At 49.0% G+C, this 21121-nt stretch overlaps 2 protein-coding genes across 2 annotated transcripts; both read right to left on the bottom strand.

Annotated features, from left to right (window-relative positions):
* Positions 1 to 2074: 2074 nt before the first annotated feature.
* Positions 2075 to 3512, bottom strand: LOC112901454 (transcription repressor OFP13-like). The gene is made up of 2 exons (XM_025970381.1): positions 2953 to 3512; positions 2075 to 2872 (listed from the first exon to the last, which is right to left on the bottom strand). Exons 1-2 carry the CDS (start codon positions 3478 to 3480, stop codon positions 2429 to 2431), a joined length of 972 nt encoding a protein of 323 aa, XP_025826166.1. The 5' UTR covers positions 3481 to 3512; the 3' UTR covers positions 2075 to 2428.
* Positions 3513 to 17757: 14245 nt separating this feature from the next.
* On the bottom strand, positions 17758 to 18393 carry LOC112900686. The gene has a single exon (XM_025969516.1). It carries the CDS (start codon positions 18391 to 18393, stop codon positions 17758 to 17760), a length of 636 nt encoding a protein of 211 aa, XP_025825301.1.
* Between the last annotated feature and the right edge of the window lie 2728 nt (positions 18394 to 21121).

Raw genomic sequence — 21121 nt, 5'->3', positions numbered from 1 at the left:
AGTGGGAGCGACAGGGGAGATGGGGGAGGAAAATTGGTGCGTGCGAGTTGATGGCAGATTGGAGTAATTCTTTGGAATGGTCATGAGCAAAATCGTAAAATCGACACCCAGTACCTGCTGGAAGCACTGGACTCCTGGATTCCGGGATTTTCAAAATCCTGTAATCATTCTTCCAGAATCCACGGCCGGAATCAACCCGTTCGGAGGCTGTCAAGATTTTTGATTCTGGATTCCCAAAATCCTTCAGCAATCAAACGGGGCCTAAAAGTGCACCTTTTCAGACATAAGTGGCAGCAAAGCCTGGCAGCCATGATGAATCAAACATATAAATGCTGACATTTTGTATATAATCTATCTATTATTATGTATATCATCAATCTATCATTATTTTAATAACAAAGTGTTAGAAAATCTACCATGTTTGCTGAGAAATATGTTATCGCCATAATTTAGACGGGCCAGAAAAGTGGGCCGTGAAGCAAGATGGGCTCGAAAGGTAATCATAATGGGTTTGCGAACCGGCCCTCTGCGGGTGTTTGAGGTCAGGATTGGCCATGTATCTAGATAGGCATGTGTGTTTAAATAGTTTAGATATAGATAGCCAAGTTTTGTGTCGTGTTTAGTTAGAATTGGTTATGGAAGACAAGTCTCCGGATTATAAATATATACCCTGGATTATGAATAAGAGAGAAAATCAATCATTCACCAACAATTCTCGGCGCATCGCCACCCCTGTTCCAGAGTTTCTCGGGTAAGTGCCGTGCAGCCCTAATCATGCCCTGCGTGATCGGAGCGGCATCGTCCCTGCTTATCCACCTTTTGTGTTTCTCGTTCTGAAGCGTTGTTGATGGCGAGTAACGCTAGTTATCTTAATGTTTATAGAGTAGCATCGGCTCTTCCATGCTTTAATCATGCATCGTTTGTTACCTGTAAACGATCAGCTGTCATTTTGCCCGATCTCGGGTGTAAGGGCAGCACCTTGCTCTGTTTTTATTTAGTAGATCCAATCTATTATGGTTACTCTTTGTTCATCGAAAATTTAGTTTAATGTCTGCATGATTAGGTCCTTCAAACGGGTTGAATGTTCCGGCAGTATGTTTGGCGCTTTATGACAGCTTAAAAAGGGATTGTTCCGGGAATTAGTTTTCTGTTGGTTTTAGGTCTCTATTTAGGTTGTTGTTCCGTTACCTTCCGTATCTGTTAGGCTCAATTACGTGTAGGATGTTCCGGTTACACAGTAAAAGCTTTAACCGTCGTAAATTGGATTAGCTTAATGGTTACAGAGCAAACTTTATGTTACCATTGGATATGTTTGACTTGTTTATAGATCCGATCTGGTACTTAATACAATCAGCTCTTTACATGCGATATAGGAGTCATCCGATGAGCCGATCACGGCTCGGACTAATGTTTATACTTGTCTGTGCATGCAGGAAACTAACATATAACACCTTCCTTATCATGTATAAGGTCAGGTGGCACGTCTAACAACACAGACGCCAGGACTTGTGCCGGATCTCGGGCCGTTGACCGAGGGACCGGGACCCGCTAGTAAGCTGAGTCCGGCCTTCCGACTGCCCTACCAGTCGGGAAGGCAGGCACGTGTTAGGCGGAGCCCAATCGGAACCCCCAGTTGGAGCCTAGGTATTGAACCGGCCTTTGGCTGCTTTGCAGTCATGGACACGGGCCTTGATCATTCCGACCGACTTGTCAGTCGGGGTTGGAGCCGAGGTGGCCCAAATAAATTTGTTGCTTCATACAAATTCCCAGGCGCGACCTTGAACCGATCGACGGAAAATGGACCCACTGGGGATCCCGGGTCCCTGGACCCGTCAAGCCTAATTCATCCCCTCCTCTTGGTCCGCCAGAATGGATTCCTTTCAGTGACAATGCTCCGATGAGAGGCCTGCCGACGCATTGAAGGACTGCAAGCATCTCGAAATTATGACATATTGGTGAAGCATTTATACTGCAGTGAGGAAAACACCAGCAGTGCTTAATGTTCACTGCACGACTAAGGGCTAATGTTTGACTCAACCTTTGTTTGGATCTTCACACATAAAGTTGAGCTCAAATGCCATGAAAATTGTTAGCAAAAGCAGCCAAACGCAGCTGCTAACAACAACGCCAGGCGCATAGAGGGAACATGCTTCAGAGTTAGTCTAGTTTACACACAAGAGCAGAGCAGGAATCAAAAAGGACAAACAAAGAACATGCAAACTAAAATACTGTCCATTGGTGGTTGTCTAGGCATTAATCTACTCTGATGGTCAGCATCAACTAGTTTTAGCAACTGTACATCCATGGCTACATTCAGGCCTCACCTTCCATTCCTCCACAGGCACACGAAATAATTCACAAAAAACTGCCATCTCTGAACGAGACAAGGAAAATATTAAAAAGAAACAACGAGCTCCTCAACCTCAGCTCAGCTCTTGCCTTCTTCCTCGTCAAAGGTCGCCGACGAGTACTCCTCGAACGTGATGCACGACGACGAGGGCGACGGCGACGGCGGGCTCGGCAGCGGGGATGCAGCCTGTGGCTGCATGCTCACGAGAAGATCGATGAATGCGCCGACGATGGCGGCGTGGACGCCCTTGGCGTTCAGCTTGAGGTACCACGCCAGGAGCTCCTCCAGGGCTTCCCAATCCCGCAGCCCGTGCGCCGCCACCATCTCCGCCATTGACGCCCGGAAGTCGCCGTACGGGTCCTTCGATTCCACCGTCACCACCACCGCGCCGCCCTTCACCGCGGCGGCCTGCGCCTCCGCCGCCGACTCGTTCTTGTGGGGCGCCGTGGCGGTCGATTGTTCCTCGTTCTTGACGCACAACACCGCGGCCGCCTCGTTCTCGCCTCTCGCCGGCGCCGTCTCCTGAAACCTCTCTCGCGTTAGAACCGATTCGAATGGTGTGGTTGCTCGTGGGACAGCACAAGGCATGCAAAATGCGTTACCTGCTTGGGCAAGAACTCTGCGCCGGCCGGCTCGAAGAACAGTCGCTCCGACCGCATGCCGCGCACGACGGCCGTCTCTCGCAGCTGCATCTCCTTCTCCTCCTCCTCTTCCACCTGCTCCGCAGCGGCCTCCCCGGGGGGCAACGCCAGGGGGCTCCGGTCGATGCACGCCGCCTCATCTATGGACAAGCGCCGGAGGAACTGCTCCGAGTTCGTGTCGTAGACGGTGTTGGCGGTCCGGAACACGGCGGCGTCGTCGTCCTTGGGCCCGCGGAACGAGCTGGTGCGCGGGTGCCGGCACGACGGCCACGGCCACGCGGACGGCGGCGGCGGGTAGCAGCGCTGGGCGTAGTGCGCGGACGGGGTCGACGGCAGCGGCGAGGGAGAGGCCGGCGACGACGGGGGCCGGTGCACGTCGCGGAGCTTGTAGAGGATGGCGACCAGGCCCTTCTTGGCCATGGCGGCGGGGTGGTGGCGCCGCTTCAGCTTGTGGAAGTGGAGGTGGGGAGGGTGCAGGGACGGAGGCATTGCGCCGCTCTCGACTGGCCGGCCGGCGGGACCTCTTCTTGCCGCTCTGCTCTGTTTGTTTGCTTCGTTTGTTTTATAGAGAGGGAGGAGGAGAAGACGAGAGGAAGTTCTTCCTCCCCCGTCATGCTCATTTACTGTAGGTGTAGGGGTTGGAGAGGTTTCAGTAAGGAAATGAATACTGCCATTCAATGGTTCACTACTGGCCAATACAAGACCAAGACCGTGTCAAAATACTCGTCAATATTTTTTTTAACTTTAACTACGAATAAAACTGTAAAGATTGACAACGTAAAAAATATGATGCTATTTCATTGTAGCATGTAACTTTTTCGATGTAAAATAGATTTATCTTTAGGAAAATAGATTATCTGTATTGCAGGATGGAGGCACTCGATTCTGTGCACTTTAGACACTTCTTGACTCCTCCAAGTTCACTTTATTATTGAAGGGATGAAGTGAGAAAAGACTAGGAAGAAATAGTGGATGCACTTTCTTTCGTACAATGGATATATATATATCTTGGATATATATTTTCATCCCTAAACTATTAGATTGGTCATTCAATTTTTCAAACTTCTTTTGAATTGGACTAGATATTATGTACGTGGAGTTCCACATTCGTATGCCGAGTCCCTTGATACGAGTTTAGCATAATTGAATAACTACACCAACATGTGTCCCTTTATTGAGTTAGGGTAACGAAATATATATATTGTGTCCTAGTCCTATATTAGATAGATGATAAGTCAACGTATGACCCATATCTCTAAAATCCTACACCATTCCTCCTAGAATGAAGAAATGTCCAATCGGCCAAAAATAAGAAAAGAGAGTAAACTCGTCGGTTCCGGAAATAACCGGCAGCTAAACCTACTCAACCACCGTCCAAGTTCTGCGTCGTGGGGCGGTCAACTTATCTTGTCCCTGTGCATCATGCTCCGTCGATTAGAGGTTGTGGGGGCATTGATAAGTACGGCTATCACTCCCCGTCCCTGGTGCTGCGCCCAGCCGCGTCGTCGTGACGGGGACGTGCCGGCCATATCATGATGACGTTTCGCTTTATCCTTTTGCAAGGATGGGCAGGTTCCCTGCTCCCACCGTAGAGGGGATTGTAACCCCGTGGAGGGAGTGGTGGGTCGTGTACGACAAGATGACCCCGAGGCTCATCCTTATCTTCCACACCTACTCGTGGGGCCTGCCGGCAACCCGGGCCTGGCTTCCCGATCGAGCTGTCAGTTGGGGAGGCAGGCACGTGTTAGGCGAGGCCCAGTCGGAGCACCCGATCGGGGCCTCAGTCCGGACCCAGCATCCGACCGTTCTCACAGTTAGGGATATGGGCCTTGGTCATCCCGACCAGGATGTCAGTCGGGGATCTGGGCCGAGGCGGCCCGGATGAAGCTGTCGCGGGCGCTCGTCCCAAGCGCGACCTTGGACTGGTCATCGAGAAGTGGGCCCGCTAGGGACCCGCGGTCCCTGGAACCGTCAGAGGCCTCCGAGCAACTTCTCGATTTGTTTAATCGTGAAGGCGCTGTCCCATGGTACATTGTACCCTCGCTCGAGGCGAGGGGTCGCATCGCTCTATCCCAACTGCAGAGGGACGCATCGTTTCAAGGGATCCCCTCTTGTGACCGCGGATCAACTGGGGTTGCCCTGGTTGGTTCGCGTAATAAGTGCGCCGCTGCGGCGCCAGCTGCGAGTCTTCAGTGCGAAATATGAATATCAAGGGCTGGGTGACCCGTCACGTCTGCCTGCTGCGGTGGTGCTCCTCCCTGCTCCTCTCATGAAAGTTTCTCTTCTTTTGAGGTGAGGCCGTGTGCCACGCGACGGAACCGGCTCACCGTACTGGAGGGCGCCTGAGTGGCTATAAATGGAGGTCTCTAGCGCCTTGTTTTGAGCTCACCCCCAACCTGAGTTGTGAGCGAGCCTTGCCTTGAATAATGGGGTTGCTTTCAGCCTGTGTGCGTCCGCCTAACGGAGCCGGTGGTTCCTTCAGCATCTGATGCTAGAAGAATGCTTGCGAGCGGCAAGGGACAGCGCACGGACGAGGCCGTCCATTCGGGCCGTTCCTAAGCTCGATCCCCCAAACGTCCTGCTTGTGTGATCGGGCTAAGTGGGTGCGTAGGCGGGGCACCGTCTTCGTCGGGTTGGTGGTGCGGCCTTCCCAGGCTCCTCGGACAGTCGAGGAGGAGGCGTCAGCCCCTGCGGAGGATGTGTCAGTGCTTCCACCGGCAGGGCACTTGTACGGGGAGGAACTCCTCGACCCTTCCTGGCACGGTGCGTGCCCGCAGGAGCTGCTTGGGCCCCAAGTGGGTTCGGCTTCCTCGCGTGCCTCAGCCTTAGCTCGCATCGTCAGAAGGCTCGTTCTTCTAGGATGGTTGAGGCTAGGAAATAGCTCCTCACTGTCATTTGAGACGGCGAGGGAGTTCGGCCTGCGGCGGCGGCAGATGGACTGCTCGCCATTATCCCTTGCCGTCTTGTCCTCGAGGGAGGGGATGCAAGAAGAAGGCTTGCGAGGAAGATGTTCCTGCCAAGCTTCCCGCACTTGTAGCTGCCCTCTTCGAGTGTACTTGTAGGTCCCCGGTGCTACCATCCTTGTGGTGGTAACAGGTTTTTGTATTTTGTAGCGTCCATGGGCCGAGTGTACTTTGTAACATTTAGTTGCTAGGAATAAGATGCCTTTATTCTGAAGCGTTGCTACACTCGACCAGGGATCCGGTCGGGGGTTGGCATTTTGTTATTCTTCTCGAGTGGAAAGCAGGGTCCCCCGACCCGCAGCGGTCCTTGTCATGGGGGAGTGGTCGGGTCGGTGATGTTCATGAGCGTGCACGCATAGAGGTGGCCCCATCCGCGTTCTCTGTGACCGGAGGGGTTGAGTCGGCGTCACTTGCCTCGATGGCCCGAGTGACGTGCTCGGTGAGCTCCTAACGGGTGTGCCTGCACAAAGTTCTGGGCGTCAGAGTGGAATCCGGGTCTGTTCTTCGTGATGGGGTCGGCATAGCCCGCATGTGGCATTCCATTACTCCATGACCCGCCTCTCGGCAGATGCCCGAGTCGTCCAACCGACTCAGGTGGCCCACTGGCCTCTCCTCGATGGAGATTCTGTGGGCATAGCTCGAGGTTCGGATCGGACGAGAAGGTCGAGATGAGCTGAATCGCTGCCTGAGCAGGTCGGGCGAAGGCCGCTGGGGCTCATTTGCATTTTCTCCCCTTGCTTTGTTTGACGCAAGGCGGCCTCGAGTCCTCCATGAACCGGCCTTGGAACCTCGGTCAGTCGGGCTCCCGAGTATGGATCCGATGGCGCGCTTTAGGGGTTTTTGCATATTTCAAAAATTTGGCAATTAAATACGCGTATTGAACGGGGTCAGCTGGAGGTCCTGCTGCTGGGGACCGGTCATCGAGAAGTGGGCCCGCTGGGGACCCCCGAGCCCTTGAACCGTCAAAGTCTATTCAAATCAAGTTAAATCTATCACTAAGTCATAAAAAAGATGATTAAACAAAGAAAATCTATGAATGCTGTGCACGTGATGTGTCTGCTACATTAGATTAGGGGCTTAAGGGTCGACACGGTACTTGAAATGAGTAACTATGTCATCAAAGGAGAACTATGGGTCAATAACTACCTCATCCAAAAATATCTATGGTTCCTAACTCGAAAGAAACCTTTTATGGTGCAGCTGAAAGCCTGAAACACCACGAGCCAAGCCATCGGGAGGGGCTGGGGCCCTGGCCCCCCATGTTATGGCCACATCATCAGTGCATACAGGTTTGCACCATATAAATCAATCGAAATTTAAATTAAATAGGCTATTTTCCGGGGAGGTGGATGAACGTAGGTAGCTAAGAGAAATCAATTTTTTTAGCTTCTCGTTCTCAGTTTCTTTTTTCTTTTTTTTTTCTTCCTGCAAATGGCCTTGCAGCGCGTCAGGCCGAAGCCGTTCTTGTTTTAAACGATTGAGAGGCCTTAAAAGTAAAAAAAAGCTTGAAGCCGCCGGTGGATAAGCCGGAGTCGATCTGAGCCCTCCCATAGGTCCTAATATTTTTTTGAAACTTTTGGAACAGACGAGGTTATCTGCTTGCGACTGTTCACGCTGAGCACAGAACGACCTGCTTGTTAACCACTTTCAACTTCGTAGCGACTTTTTCCTTCACGCGCGTCAGATTGACAGTGCTTCTGAGTAGAAAGTAGTTAATTCTTGGCAGAAAGTTATGTGCTGTTCTACTAACTTTTTAACTTTTTCTCCGAGATACACATGTTTGCTGCAAAGATAGGGTGTGCTCACCATGTTCGTAGTTCGTTGCCCTCTGGTTCTGATCAACAGCTTTCTTTGCCCTTCTCTAAATGCATTTTTATTAATATGTTCTAAAGCTGCATCAAAAACTATTATTTGTGCCCAGTAGCTGTTCTCTGGCTTTCTGCTAGAAGGATACATAACAGTTTTTTTAAAAAACAAAAAGATATACATTTGACGAACAGCACAAAATCTAAACAGCTGTGCTGGTCAAAACAATGTTATGCTGTCTACTGGTCTTGTGGGCATCGGTCCTATTTTGACCTGTGGGCTGCTGTTCATCTTCCTGAAAGCATTTTACACAGAGCACCCTGTGCATTTCTCTGCCTCATCTGCCACTCCCTGAATCCCACATTCAATATTTCCTGAATTGCTATAGTAGCTGTATACTGTTCTCTGACCGGCTTCAATTTAAAAAAGACAGATGCAAAAATCTACAGGGTGCCTGGCACGATCTGCAAGTTATTGAATGGATGCAAGGTGGCAGGTGTAAAGATGTCACGTCTCACACTTATGGCCCTGCGCTTGCGTGCTGCTGTCCTGCAAGTCCGGTAACATGACATTCATCTATCTGAACTTTTGAAGAACAAAAGAAACCATGCCCAAGTACACCATGGATGCATGTATCAGGTGTAAGATGCCACGGGCGATTCTTAAACATCTCTGAACAGGTGACAGATTAAAATGGAGACGAGAAGATTGGAGAGATCCATGCCCTGACAGACAGATCACAGGGGTGGTTGGGCAATGTGACAAAATTTGAAACGTCCCATAGAAAAATCTCTTCCTTGGCCTTTTCCCAGGGAGATCACCATTAAACAAGGCATACTCGCCACCCCTGCCCTGTTCCTGCCGTCAGGCCCGACGCCACAGTGGCCATGCTCGCAGTCCCCTCGAGAAAAGCTCGCCCAGCTCGCCTCCACGCGCGCGAGCGTGTCTTCGTTCTCAGATGAGCTCGCAAAAGCCATGCTTGATCGCCTAATTATATTGGCGTCCGCCATTGCTGCTTTTGAGGAGGAAAGCTTGTCCGTTCGTGTCATGGTTAAAAAGGGCACTAGAGCGCTAGTGCCCTACTGTTTTTTAAGTTCGTGTCGAGTGGGGGTTGTGCACGTGTGACTGTGAGAGGACGCGGCCTGTGTGTGTCCAGGGCCGTCGGATCGAGCATCCGACGGTCCAGGGAATGCCTTTTCTCTTTGTTTCTGCCCGCTACAAAGCTAGACATGCGTGCTGCTCTGAAGATGAAAATAGAATTTGAGGTGCAGAATGGCTATGAGTCCTTGCAATGGTCCCTGATGTCCCCTGTGAGGCTTTCCCTGCTCCTTAGGACAAGAAAAGCTAGGCTGGAATATACAACGGGCCACTTGGTTCCACAGAGAAAGTTGATGGATCCATCCTACGGCTAAGTGCTCAAAGCCTCAAAGGGGGGCAGTGCTGGCGCTTTTCAGGGCCTAATGACCTGTTCCCTCGGCAAAAGGATAGCAAGGTTTCAGGCAATTATAAGGCGACAAAATGCCAACAAGCACGGTCCTTAAGCTTTAGAGCCTTTTCCTCCATGTTTCTGGCTGCGTTTGGATGCCACCTTCTTGTTCTCTTATCGCTATGTTCTTCCTGCTCAAATTTTAGTCCTTTGTTCAGGTTATGTGGGTGGACCAAAAGACGCATGTCTGTTGTTGCCAGCATTTTAAATTAAGTGGGAAAAATCTAGCAGCTGATAAGTACATTAATAATTGCAGAGGCCAGAGACATTTCCTTTTTCTAAAAAGGTACATTAATAATTGTGGGTGTTGTTTTCGCAAAACAAATTGTGGCTGTTCGATTTTAATTAAGGTAGAGTTGTTAGACTTTAGGGATCAACTAAGCGCCAGTTAGCTCGGGGATTAGCCAATAAGATAGCATTTGTGTTTAACTTCAAGGGAAACAGAGAGAGAGAGAGAGAGAGAGAGAGAGAGAGAGAGAGAGAGAGAGAGAGAGAGAGAGAGAGAGAGAGAGAGAAGGAGATGCCGTACCCCCGGTTGCTGAGCCGGCATCGCCATTGCTTGCCATGGCGATGAAGAATCTGAGCCGTAGTCGAACACGAGAGTGGAAGAGGCCGGCACTGAAGTCGAGCAGAGGTGGCGGCGTGTGGCGCAGAGGCGGCGGCGCTCGGTGCAGAGGCAGCGGCACTTCCCGTCGCTTCAGCGCCCCTTAGATCGGATCGGCTAGGGTTTTAGGTGGGCTACAGGCACGGCGGCGAACCTCGTCTCGCGTGCCCCGGCCCCCACCTCCTATTTATTTTGGCGCTGCACGACGGGGGCCCACACGCCATTGACTTGGCTGTGCGTCCCCGATCGGGGCGCGTAACGGACTCCGGATCGGTCGTTGGACCGATCCGGGGTCGAGATCAAACTAACATTCTCCCCTTTGATCTCTACCAACTTACTCACTTCTTACGTCCGATTTCATTCAGATTAGTACATTGAGCATGCCTCGTCTCAACAGTTATTACTGTTGGATTAACAGCCACAACATATTTTTCCGTTTGAAACAGAACCCTACTTTTGGGCCCTTACTGTCCAGGAATCGTAGGCTTTCCATTAAACCCATGCCGGCTAAGTGTTCTCTGAACACATTGGGTGGTAAGCCTTTTGTGAGCGGATCCGCTAATATCTTCTTTGTGCTCAAATACTCAAGACTGATTGAATGATTCTGGATTTTCTCTTTAACAACATAAAACTTTATGTCAATGTGTTTGGCAGCTCCACTTGACTTGTTGTTGTGAGCGTAAAATACTGCAGGCTCATTGTCACAGTACATCTTTAGTGGTTTTTCTATGCTGTCAACCACTCTTAATCCGGATATAAATTTCTTTAGCCATTTAACCTGCCCCGATGCCTCGTAACAAGCTATAAATTCTGCATACATCGTAGACGATGCAGTGACTGTCTGTTTGGAGCTTTTCCACGATATAGCTCCACCTGCGAGAGTAAACACATAGCCTGACGTGGATTTTTTGTCATCCTTATCTCTCGCAAAGTCTGAATCTGAATAACCCTCTATCACTAGAGATTCAGATCTCCTGTATGTTAGCATGAGGTCTTTCGTTCCTTGCACATAACGTAAGGCTTTCTTAACCATTTTCCACTGTTCTATCCCTGGATTACTCTGGAATCTGCCAAGTATCCTGGTGACAAAAGCTAAGTCAGGGCGCGTACATACTTGAGCATACTGTAGCCTTCCGACAGCTGAAGCATATGGTACCGCTTTCATCTGATCGATTTCATAATGATTTCTGGGACACTGAAATTTCCCATAACTATCGCCCTTGACTATAGGAGCAGGTGTTGGCTTACTCTCATGCATACCGTACTTCTTTAGTACCTTTTCTAGGTATGCTTTCTGCGATAATTCTAAAACCCCCTTGTTTCTATCTCGGTGAATCTCAATTCCTAAAACGAATGAGGCTTCACCTAAATCTTTCATATCGAACTTTGAGGACAAGAATTTCTTTATCTCTAATAGCAGATCAATATCACTACTAGCAAGCAGAATATCATCCACATACAGAATAAGGAAAACGTATTTTCCATTCTTAAATTTTGCGTAAATGCAGTTGTCCTCCTCATTTTCTTTGAAACCAAACTTTCTTACGGTTTCATCGAATTTCAAATACCACTGTCTGGAGGCTTGCTTTAATCCATAAATGGATTTCTTTAGACGACATCCCATCTTTTCTTTTCCTTCCACGACAAAACCTTTTGGCTGTGCCATGTAAACATTCTCATAAAGGTCCCCGTTTAGGAACGCCGTCTTTACATCCATCTGATGTAACTCTAAATTATAATGCGTCACTAACGCTATTATAATTCTGAAAGAGTCCTTGCATGAAACAGGAGAAAATGTCTCATTATAATCTATCCCTTCTCTTTGCGTGAAACCTTTCGCCACAAGTCGCGCTTTATATCTTTCTATATTCCCTTTGGAGTCACATTTCGTCTTGTAGACCCATTTACAGCCTACTGTTTTGGCTCCTTTAGGAATTTCTTCTAGATCCCAAACATCGTTGGTACTCATCGATTTCATTTCATCTTTCATCGCTTCCAACCATTCAGACGAATTAACGCTTCTCATGGCTTCTTCAAATGAAGTGGGGTCACCCTCCATCTGAATTTCCTCACTATTATAGATTTGATAATCGCTCGAAATAGCGGGCTTTCTTGTTCTTTGAGACCTTCTCGGTGCCTCAGCTATCGGCACTTCTTCTACTTGGGGCTGCTGTTGCCCCCCCTGATGTACGGCTACCGGTTCTGTCGGATCCTGAAGGACAGGTTTCTGATTCTGACTCGTTGCCGCAGCTGGAGAACTAACAACAGGTACTGGCACCGTGGGTGAAGCAACAACTGGTGAAGAACTAACAACAGGTGCTGACACCGTAGGTGAAGCAGCAACAGGCAATATGAAAAATGGATCTTGGATCATCGGAGTAGGTACGAAAACCTGCTTCTCCTCAAGGTCAATCTTTCGAGCTACCGTGCTCCCCCTCATCATCTGATTCTCCAAAAAGACAGCATGTCTCGTTTTTACAAACTTGGTATATCCATTGGGACAGTAGAAACGATAACCCTTCGACTTTTCTGGATAGCCAATAAAATGGCAACTTACTGTCTTAGGGTCTAACTTTCCGATATTTGGATTGAATACTTTCGCCTCAGCTGGACAGCCCCACACATGTAAATAATTTAGTGTGGGTTTTCTCCCTGTCCATAACTCATACGGTGTTTTAGGCACCGACTTACTTGGTACGCGATTAAGAATATGAATAGCGGTTTTTAACGCCTCCATCCATAGATTAACCGGTAATGTGGAGTAGCTTAACATACTTCTCAGCATATCCATTAAGGTACGGTTACGTCTTTCAACGACTCCATTTTGCTGAGGCTCGCTCGGTGTAGAGTACTGAGCTACTATTCCATTTTCCTGTAGAAACCTTGCAAAGGGTCCAGGAATTTGGCCATACGGGGTGTGTCGACCGTAGTACTCACCTCCACGGTCAGATCTTACTATTTTTATCTTAAGATTTTGCTGATTTTCTACTTCAGCCTTAAAATTTTTGAATTTATCCAATGCTTCTGATCTTTCTTTAATTGAATAAATATAGCCATAACACGAATAATTATCTGTAAACATTATGAACGAATCATAACCGTCTACAGATTTTATGGAAAAAGGACCACAGATATCTGTGTGCACTATCTCCAAAACCCCTGAACTGCGTTTGGCTCCTTTCTTTATTTTCTTAACGTACTTTCCTTTAACGCAATCGATGCAATATTCTTCATTTGAAAAATCTAACGGATGGAGAATATTTTCTTTAATTAATCTCTCAATTCTCCCCCTCGAAATATGGCCTAAACGACAGTGCCATAATTTCGCTGAATTTTCGTTGTCGCATCGTTTGCGCTTATTACTTGCGTCGTTAGTCGTGCGTTCAATACTCGTAGTATTGCTAACAGAATTCACAGTCTCATGCATAGGCAACATATAAAGTTTGTCTTGTCGGATGGCAAGACCAACACACTGACTTTTAAATATAATCTCACATTGTTCTTTGCCAAAATGACAATCATAACCATCATCTGCCAAACATGATACTGAAATTAAGTTTCTAGACAAAGAGGGTACATAAAGAACATTGTGCAACTGGAGTTTAAAGCCGTTCTCTAATTCTAACGTGAGTTGACAAACTGCTTCAACGTCGGCTCTAACTCCATTGGCGACTTTCAGACATCTATCCCCTCTTTATAGCATTGTCTTTGTACTTATACCCTGTAAGGAATTAGCAACATGAACAGTTGCACCTGAGTCAATCCACCAAGTAGATTTAGAATAACTTACGTACAGGGTCTCATCTATAAATGTGATAACATCCTCACCTTTCTTAATTAAATGCTTTAGAAAGTCTGGGCAGTCTTTCTTGTAGTGTCCTGTCTTGTGACACCACATGCATTGATCTTTCTCAATGTGCGGTTGATCTTTCTTTGCACCCTTGCCTGGGTGAGTCGAAGAAGAAGAAGAAGTGGAACCCCGTTTGAACTGAGGTTTCCCTTGTGGCCTCGTGTATTTATCAGAAGAGTTGTTTCTTTTGTTGTGCCTAACATAGTTGAGCATGTCACCATGCGAGGCTTTAAGTCTTTCCTCTTCTTGCACACACATCGCGATGAGCTTCTCTAGATCCCATATCTCTGGGCTGATGTTGTAGTTAACAACAAAAGTCTTAAACTCTTTTGGCAGGGAAGCCAGAACCAAATGGACCACAAAAGCATGGGGAAGCTCCATATCCATAGGTTTGAGCTTGGATGCCATGTTGCTCATCTTCGGTATGTGCTCTCTCACACCACCGCCAGTGTACTTGTCATTTACTAACATCTGAATTAGAGTTTGTGCATAAGCTTTTGAAGAGCCAACGAATTGACTCTCAACTTTCTTCAAGTACTCAACTGCGGTGGCGCAATCTGGGATTGCTCCCCTGATATTGTCTATAATGGAACTCTTGATGACCATCAAGCACTTCCTATTGGAAGAGTTCCATTTTGCTCTCTCAAGATCGTACTTCATCTGAACATTTGCATGTTCTCTCTGACGGGCTTGCCAAGCAGTAGAGGTCTCTTCCGGGTCCCTCACCAGTTCCTCGGGACCAACGGGAAATGGTGAGGTGATGGCTAAGTCAATATCTAACAGTGCGAGAGCCACTTCTAGCTTCTGTGCCCATATCCCGTAGTTGGAACCATCCAACGGCGGTATAGCATTAATGAAAGTCATTGCATTAGATCCTGAAATTTAAACCAAGAAAGGTGAGAACTGCTTTATAAAACAATAAGTGCATATCTCAAATTAACGTTGGTTAATATTAAGATATACAAATAACTGGCTGCATTAATTCTAAATCACCGTTGGGCAGTATTAGAACAAATGCATGGAAACTTACTGAAAAAGAATTATAATATTGCTATTATCAACGTTGGTTAGAAAATAACAATATTGTAATTGAGGAAAATATAAAACTGACTCCTTTAAATTATAATGTCTCGTTGGTTCTAAAATAATTAAAGGATATAACTTTAATTAAATTTGCAGCGGAAAAATTAAACTGTGCTTACTTTCAGAAACATTCTGACTTATTATCTCTCTATAGAATTTATCACGTTAGTGAAAATTAAAACAGAGATTAAATCATACATGAAATGTCGAAAATTGTTTCTGAGAAAATACTAAAAGACTTACTGTTCTTCTGGCCCAAAACAGCCCAGAACGGCCCAAAACGGCCCAGCCCAACGCGGCTACCGTGCGCGCGGGGCGCTGACCCGGACACCAGGCCGCAACCTGGGCCTAGGCCGGGAAAGCGGCGTCCCGCCTGGGCCATAAGAGGCCCGCACGCCCGCGGATCGACCGCGACCGTCCGATCGCGATCGACAGTCGCGCGTTGATCCCGGCGGGTCAAAACCCGCACGCGAGCACCGCGCCCAGAAACCCTAGCTCACTCTCTTCTTTCCCCCTGTCGGTCTCTCCTGCCTCCTCCTCGCGACGGCGACCGAGGCGATGGCGCCGCCGCGGGCCTCCTCGCCAGCGAGCGCGCTCGCCTGTGCGTGAGCGCGCCGCCGTCGAGTGGGCCCGAGGTGGCTAGCTAGCCCGCGCGCGAGGCACGGTGGGGATCCGCGAGCGACAGCACGCTCGGGATGGCGCGGCCCATCGACGACGGTGGTGCGCCGGAGCTCCTGGGCCGCGGCGTTGCTGTCCCATCAAGCGTGGAGCTCCCGGTGGTGAGGTAAATGTTCTTGCTTGCCCGGTTAGGGTTAGGGTTAGGGTTAGGGTTAGGGTTAGGGTTTCCGGGTTTGGCTCGGAGTGCGTGGGTTCTTTCACCCCGAAGGGTTTGAATCGCACTTTGCTTTCTTGCCTTGCAATTTCTCTCGAGTTGATTTGAAATCCCCTCCTTCTAATTGCTATTTCTTTCTTACCCGAGCCTAACTTCACTTAGTTAGGCTTACTGATACCATTGTTAGACTTTAGGGATCAACTAAGCGCCAGTTAGCTCGGGGATTAGCCAATAAGATAGCATTTGTGTTTAACTTCAAGGGAAAGAGAGAGAGAGAGAGAGAGAGAGAGAGAGAGAGAGAGAGGAGAAGGAGATGCCGTACCCCCGGTTGCTGAGCCGGCATCGCCATTGCTTGCCATGGCGATGAAGAATCTGAGCCGTAGTCGAACACGAGAGTGGAAGAGGCCGGCACTGAAGTCGAGCAGAGGCGGCGGCGTGTGGCGCAGAGGCGGCGGCGCTCGGTGCAGAGGCAGCGGCACTTCCTGTCGCTTCAGCGCCCCTTAGATCGGATCGGCTAGGGTTTTAGGTGGGCTACAGGCACGGCGGCGAATCTCGTCTCGCGTGCCCTGGCCCCCACCTCCTATTTATTTTGGCGCTGCACGACGGGGGCCCACACGCCATTGACTTGGCTGTGCGCCCCCGATCGGGGCGCGTAACGGACTCCGGATCGGTCGTTGGACCGATCCGGGGTCGAGATCAAACTAACAAGAGTCAGTATGATTTGTAGCTTAGTGTGTTGCAACTAATCTCCTCAGAGGTGTTCAGCACAAGTAGGTTGTGTTTGTGTCACACTAGCAAGTGAGAAATCCCTGTAGGATCAGAGAGTGCAAACCAAGTTTATTTTGCATAAAAAATGTATTCATGTACTTCAATCATTGCACTTAGTCACCTACTACTATTTGTTTTGAAGGTAATTAGGGCTGTTCCTCTGATGGTGCCGAATTATGGGAAGCAGAATTGAAGCATGGGGAACAGAAGACGCGTCCCTGACAGCCTGACTTAACAAAACGACACACTGTTTTATAACAATTCTTCGGAGCAGCGAGCTTCCAAATGATCGAATCGAGTTGCTAGAAAACTACGCTTACGGATTCACAAGGATAGCGATGCACCGCCTGCACATGCAAAGTTGACCAGCTCCTTGTCTCTAGCTCATCAAGCTCGCGTAGAAGCAGTGACCACACTGTCGCCCTGGGATTCCCACAGATCACCAGCCTCGAGCATGTTGAGTTGCTCGAGACCCCGGCGGCTGGAATTGAGAGCCGGCTGCTGGTCCATCCATGCGTGCGTGGGTCATCGAAATGATCGAGAGAGACTGCAGGATGACTGGATGAGCACCGAGCGTGCCCATGGTTTTTCCACTCTTAGTGCTTGATGCATTGATCATGTCGCATCGGTAACTGCATCGCCATCGAGTGTACAAGGCATGGTGAGAAACTGAAAAATGCACATGAACCTTCGATCCGACAGGCGTGGCCTAAACAAATGGGAGGTTGCTGATGGAAGGTAGGTAGCCTTCTGTTTTTTTGTGGCGTTGCATGCCAATGATAGGGAGCATGTAGAGTGTAGAGTGTGTTTTCTATCGGTCTATGCCGTCGGGCCAGCAAGATTCACGAGCAGCAGTCAGCGAGGTGAAGGTGACCTGGTCGTTTGCCTAGCATAGCTTATCCTCCCCAGATTCCAGAATCGTTTCTTTATGCGATTCCTTCTTCGATTTTGTTCTTTCCCGGACTAGCTTGTTTGCGCATTTCATCTGCCTCCTCCGGATGTGATGTAGCTTTACGAAGAGGATTAGCGGCGGCGAGGTAGAAACTTTGGTGGTGCCTTGGATTTGGGGCCGAAGGGGACTGATCATTATTCCCTGGGAGTCTTCTTCCTCTCGGATCGGAAGCACACAGAACTGGTCTGCGCCTCTGTGCCACGACGCCTCGGCATGTTTAGGTGGCGATCTTTGACCGGCTGGCGCGGCTCGTTGCCGCCGTGACGGAGATGCACGCCGGCGGCGATGGTTCGGTCACCGGTGCATTGCACAAGGAATAGCGACAAGGACGTGCCGGCGTTCGCGGCGTGAGCGACAAGCGCCGCCGCAGCCTGCAACTTCTCCGACTCGTTGATGCGATGCTCCTCGAGCTGCAGCATGGATCACGTCTTGAGGAACGACGGTAGACGGCGGCGAAGTGTGATGTGGGGGATCGCGTGGTGGAGACGAGGGTTGAGGCCGCGGACGATGTTGTAGATGAGATCTTTGTCATTCACCGGGGCCCCGAGACCGGCGAGGCGATCGGCCATGACCTTCATGCGAGAGCAGTAGTCGAGGACGGTGAGATCACCTTGGTAGAAGTTGCGGAACTCGGCGCCGAGGTAGACGGCGCGAGTGTCCTTGTTGTCGCGGAAGAGGCTGCGGACGCCGCGCCATATGGAGTAGGCGGTGTCGGTGTCTGCCGAGACCATGGAGAGAAGCTCGGGGGAGATGCGGTTGTAGAACCACGAGACGATGGCGCAGTCATTCTGCACCCAGTCGCTGTCGCCCTTGGCGGTGGAGCTGTCGACGTGGTCGCGGAGTCCGAACTGGCCAAAGATGGCGGAGAAGGCGCGCGCCCAGGCGACGTAGTTGGCGTCGTTGAAGTCGAGGACGATGGGCACGCGGTTGAGGATGTTGATGCCATGGACGACCGCCGGTGTGGCAGGTTCGGTTTGGACGCGGAGTGTGTGGGGAAGGCCAGACTCGGCGTCGGAGTTGTCGGAGGCCGCCGACGATGAGGACGAGGATGAGCTCATGGCGTCGGGGTGGGAGGTTGAGGCAGCGGAGAGTTAGGATCGTGGAACGTCTGATACCATGTAAGTTCTGAATAGAAAGAATGCAGACAACTCAAGTTGTATTGATCAGGGCTTACGCCTCTTATACATGTACATCAGGTCAGCTAGATAACTAACAATAGCTACACTTAAGGAGAGCCAAGGAACGTGCTAACTAAGTATAGTACAGGTCGCTGACAGCGGCAGCGGCGGCGGCGAGCGAAACAGGGGCGACTGAGGAGTGAGGGCCCCACCAATTCAGCAGGCTCTGAAAGATCGATCCACGGGCTGTCCGATCGCGTTTGGACCGACGAGGACGTGATCCAGTTGTCCCAGCTGAACCAATTAAAAGGGATCGGCTCGTAGTCTAAAAGAAAAAAAAAAGTGAATTAGGCCATTCTAAAACCTTAATCTATAGCTCAAACTAGTTAGTATAAAATATAAGCTAAAATATAATATGCAACTAGAGTTCAACTAGTGTGAAAATTTTATCCTAAAAAGTTTTGCAATGTATAGCTAATTCTAACAAGATACTATGCTAAAAATGTAAAAGCACAAGCTTAAAGAAACGCAGAAGCTTAAAAGAAAAGGAACAAAGCGAAGCAAACTCTCGACACGATAACTTATCCTATGGTATCAGTAAACATAAATCCACCTCGAGTTCACGTTGTTGAAGCACGCACTAAGAGTATTGCTTCCCGGTCACCGAAACTCTTCTTGACTCGCCACCAAATTTTAGCCACCAAGACTCTCGCCAAGTCCCTGATCATCTCGATGTCGTCTCCACTAAGGAGCTTTCTCTACGAAGGAAGGGGTCTCCACGGTTCCTCGTATAAAGCCGTCGTCGCCGCACCAAACCACGCCAGAGGATCGACGACTTGCCGGTGAGCAACCATACTGAGATACAACTTGTGGCTCACTTAAGAACTAGCACACAAGGTAGCAACATCTTGCTCTCTCACTCTCTCTAAAGCTAATTCTAGCACTAACACTTTCAATACTTGTGCTAAACCTAAGGATATGATCAATGAGCTCTTAGGTGGTTTGGAGAAGTGTGGATAGCTTCTCATGAAATCTAGCCACCTCAAATAACCCAAGGTGAGGCTTTATATAGGCTAGAGATCTATTTCTAGCTATTATATGCTTTTATCCTGAAAAGCATAAAGCGTCGGTTAAATCAGTGTCACCTTCAGTTTAACCGGTCACACTCGGCCTGCCTACTAGCCGTTAAACTCCAACTACCATTCTGTGCTAACGTCATTGCACCGATACAATGCACCGACGACCGTTGGTTTAACCGGTCAAGGCTTTGCTTGAAAACTCTTTTAAAACTAAAATATGCGTACTGAGTAACCACAGCACGCTTGCATCGACGTCTTTTCTTGCACCGTCGGTTTAACCGGTACTTCTATCATTTCTTCACTTGATTACCATATCATCTCCTTATTGCACCAACCTCTCCGTTTTTATAGCGTCGGTTTAACCGGTTCAACTGGATTCTTCTGAACGTGATCGTTGTTTAAACTACTAGCGCATCGACCCGCTATCTTCTGGGACCGTCGGTTTAACCGGTTCAACTGGATTCTTCTGAACGTGATCGTTGTTTAAACTACTAGCGCATCGACCCGCTATCTTCTGAACGTGATCGTTCTTTTGAATATTTTCATCATTTGTCCAAATTATCGCTGCGATCATTTGGATCCCAAATATACTGTATAAACTTGAACTTACAAAATTTTATCACACAGTCGCCAAAATTAACGATCATGGCCTAGCGGAGCCATCTTGTTACACCAACCCAGGTTGCTTTGGGCCAACGCGGCCCAACGAGCCCATGTCGATCCAGCGGCTGTGGCCGTCGCTTTCGGAAGGCGAGGCGAAACGGCAGCGGCTGTGGCTTCATCGGCGCGTCGCCCTCCGGATACCGGAGGTCGGAGCCTCTCGTCATCCTCGGCGAACGGGCTTCTGAATCGACGTAAGCAGCTAGGGGAACCACTTGTTTTCCGACGCACTCGGAGGCGGTTGAGATCTCGATTTTTCCGTGCTTGTTTGGGGGCACTTCCACCTACATTTCGTGCTTTTCTTGTTTGATTTTATACAACCCCTATCTTGAGCTCAGATTCGTGATTGCAGTCTTTTGCGGGACCATTTCTTCTTTTTTTGGATCCGTACAACACCAGTTTAAGCTACATTTTGTGCTTTAGTTGCAATTAATCTCTCTCGTGCAGATGTCTGCAACTGCAAGACTGCAATGTCGCAGTTTTACTATGCCCCAGCCTTCCAATCTTAGGCCGAGATTGTGTTGCTCCTCCGGTATCTGGTAGTCCCGTTGAGACATTTCCATGTGACTTGATGTGATTTCTGCGGGATCATGGCCGGCAATATGCCTCTGCGGCACTTGGGTGACTGCATATGCAGCCAAACTTGTCGGCCTTGGGAGCCTTGGTGGATGAATAGGGCCTGCATTAGGTGAATGTTCTTGCCTTCAGTCTTCAGATGTTGCGCGTAGGTTTCTTATATTCCATTGCACATGTCAGGATAGCATCATATATTGTCAGCAGTTTTCTTTTGTCAGACTACATGTTAATCCCCCCTATCCCTCTGTTAAGGCAAAAAAACGCATGTAATTAACATTTTTTTTTACAATTGGATGCATTACTATCGTTTCTTTTAGAGCACATGTTCATGTGGTGTAACTCCTCATCCTGTT

This window comes from Panicum hallii, chromosome 7 (assembly GCF_002211085.1).
Source record: "Panicum hallii strain FIL2 chromosome 7, PHallii_v3.1, whole genome shotgun sequence".
NCBI classification, from domain to species: domain Eukaryota; kingdom Viridiplantae; phylum Streptophyta; class Magnoliopsida; order Poales; family Poaceae; genus Panicum; species Panicum hallii.
The sequence above is the reverse complement of the archived record's forward strand: the minus strand, read 5'-3'. Positions and strand labels throughout refer to the sequence as shown.

Coding starts and splice junctions, on each gene's coding strand:
- LOC112900686 (XM_025969516.1), bottom strand. CDS start 18,393: ATGAGCTCATCCTCGTCCTCATCGTCGGCGGCCTCCGACAACTCCGAC.
- LOC112901454 (XM_025970381.1), bottom strand. CDS start 3,480: ATGCCTCCGTCCCTGCACCCTCCCCACCTCCACTTCCACAAGCTGAAG. Junction 2,873..2,952: donor CAGAGTTCTTGCCCAAGCAG/GTAACGCATTTT, acceptor GAGAGGTTTCAG/GAGACGGCGCCGGCGAGAGG.